At 44.0% G+C, this 1893-nt stretch overlaps 1 protein-coding gene across 1 annotated transcript; it reads right to left on the bottom strand.

Moving 5' to 3' along the window:
- Positions 1–6: 6 nt before the first annotated feature.
- Positions 7–1880, bottom strand: LOC111654906 (uncharacterized). Its single transcript, XM_023406080.2, has 4 exons — positions 1332–1880; positions 1096–1199; positions 858–964; positions 7–203 (listed from the first exon to the last, which is right to left on the bottom strand). Exons 1-4 carry the CDS (start codon positions 1761–1763, stop codon positions 142–144), a joined length of 705 nt encoding a protein of 234 aa, XP_023261848.1. The 5' UTR covers positions 1764–1880; the 3' UTR covers positions 7–141.
- Positions 1881–1893: the final 13 nt, after the last annotated feature.

Genomic DNA, 1893 nt, shown 5'->3' on the forward strand with positions numbered 1-1893 from the left:
TAAACCAGATTTGGGAGTGTGGTGGGTAGTGGGATGAAGAAATGCTGGGGTGACAAAGCAGGATCTGTTGGAGTGAGCTGGAGTGATTAGGTTGGGCTCTTATGAGTCCAGATGGATGTGGGCAAGCAGGAAGTGAGGAAGTCAAATTGGTGCCACATAATTTCCGGGAAAAGTCCCAAAAGCACGAGTCCGTTCTGACGTACCTACAGAGAGCAGAGAACAAGCTGTGATCACACAACACAAACTATAAACAACTACATTAAGGCATCTAAAGTGAATGCCAATTACATCTGCAATGTTTCATGATGTCCACCAGAGGGCGAGCTGACACTGTAAAATGTTTTGATATAAATACTTGACTACCTCAGAAATTTTCATTCAATGTTTGTTTTGTTTTGGGTTTTTTTTGTTTGTTTGGTTTTTTTTTTACAATTTTTAATACATTTTATTAAATAATTTTGTTTTTTGAATAAACCTTTCTATATAAACCTGCTTTATTGTCCCTAATTACTACCTCATTGGTGTACACTTAACAGAAGTAACAAATTAACCTGAATAAAATAACAAAAAACATAACAAACTCCAATATGAGACTCAAGGGTTTGCTGAATAATTTGAAGGGAGATGTTGGAGTGACATACTCCGCCAAACCCCAAATGAGAGAATATCTTTTAGAAGATTGATGTTTTATTCCTCCAGTAGAGGAATTGAAGCTGTTTTGGAGGCTCATGGTGGCCCACAATTACAACACTTTTTCTTAATGTCCCACTTCACTACAAAGGAAATATATTGAGGGAGTAACAAACCCTGGGAATAAAATTGTTTGTTATTTTAAAATAAATATCTTCATTCCTTACCTACAAACCAGCCATCATCACATTTCTCCATCACTTGTACAATGTCTCCTTCTCTGAGTTCCAACTCATCTGAATTCTGGGGTTTGTAGTTGTAAACAGCTTTAAATCTAAAATTGAGAACACAGAAAAATAGACCAACAAATGGTCTGAGCCACAAATTCACCCAAGCTTCAACACTTGGTCTGCATTGCAACAATGTGAACAAATAAAAACATTCAAATCTCATCTCAAGACGTACGGCTGATGTTGCACCGCTGTTGAACCAGGCTTGTTTGGGATGTGTGTTCGCCTCAGGGAGTGGACATGTGCATTAGGCGGAGTAGCCTGGCTTGGTATTGCACCCTAAAAAAAATAGAAACTTCATGTCAAGCATTATAAAATAAGGAGTGTTGAGTCACATTTCTGTCAACTCTAACAGTAACACCATTGGTGAGGACATGCAGTGACTTTCTCAGGGAGGCAGTGAGAGCAGACCTGTGACGGGTCAGTGTATCTGGGAGTGTTCGCTGTGGTAGCTCCTGCTCTGTGTGCAGACGCTGACGACTGAGTGGAAGGTGAAACAGCTCTAGCTGTGGAGCTCTGGTTAGCTGAGTGTGTCCCAGCCCAGTGGCTGTTCTGGTTGGTGGGTGAAGCAGCTTTGGAGGTGCTGTGGGGCCACTGATAGGCCATTTCTTTGGGTACAGGTGTCTGGGTGGGGGAGCGTGACTGTGAAGCTGGGCCGCCATAAGGTACGGGTGAAGACGGCTTCAGGGGGGAGTGCTCAGGTTTGGGGCTGAGGGAAGTGGGGGTGAATGGTGAACGCGGACAGGGAGAGTGGAGTGGACGTCCTGGACTCTGAGGTCCGGGGGAGACGGGAGACATGGGGCCTGGTGAGTAGTCGTCCGTAGAGTATTTGGTGCGAGGCATCTTGTTGACCTGGACATAATTGACAGGGAAGATGCCGCTCCGGCTGGTCCCTGAGATCCTCCCCTCCAACCACTTATCGTCAACACGCCTGGTTACATTGATCACCTCACCCTGAGGAAAAAATAAAACA

This window comes from Seriola lalandi, unplaced genomic scaffold (assembly GCF_002814215.2).
Source record: "Seriola lalandi dorsalis isolate HSWRI2012SDOR001 ecotype SW California unplaced genomic scaffold, Sedor1 jcf7180001974960, whole genome shotgun sequence".
NCBI classification, from domain to species: Eukaryota; Metazoa; Chordata; class Actinopteri; order Carangiformes; family Carangidae; genus Seriola; species Seriola lalandi.

What these genes read in the sequence shown, in the direction of transcription:
- LOC111654906 (XM_023406080.2), bottom strand. Translation starts at nt 1,763, where the DNA reads ATGCCTCGCACCAAATACTCTACGGACGACTACTCACCAGGCCCCATG. An exon ending in ACAGCGGTGCAACATCAGCC is followed by an intron (nt 965 to 1,095) that starts GTACGTCTTGAG and finishes TCTCAATTTTAG; the next exon opens with ATTTAAAGCTGTTTACAACT. An exon ending in TGATGATGGCTGGTTTGTAG is followed by an intron (nt 204 to 857) that starts GTAAGGAATGAA and finishes TGCTCTCTGTAG; the next exon opens with GTACGTCAGAACGGACTCGT.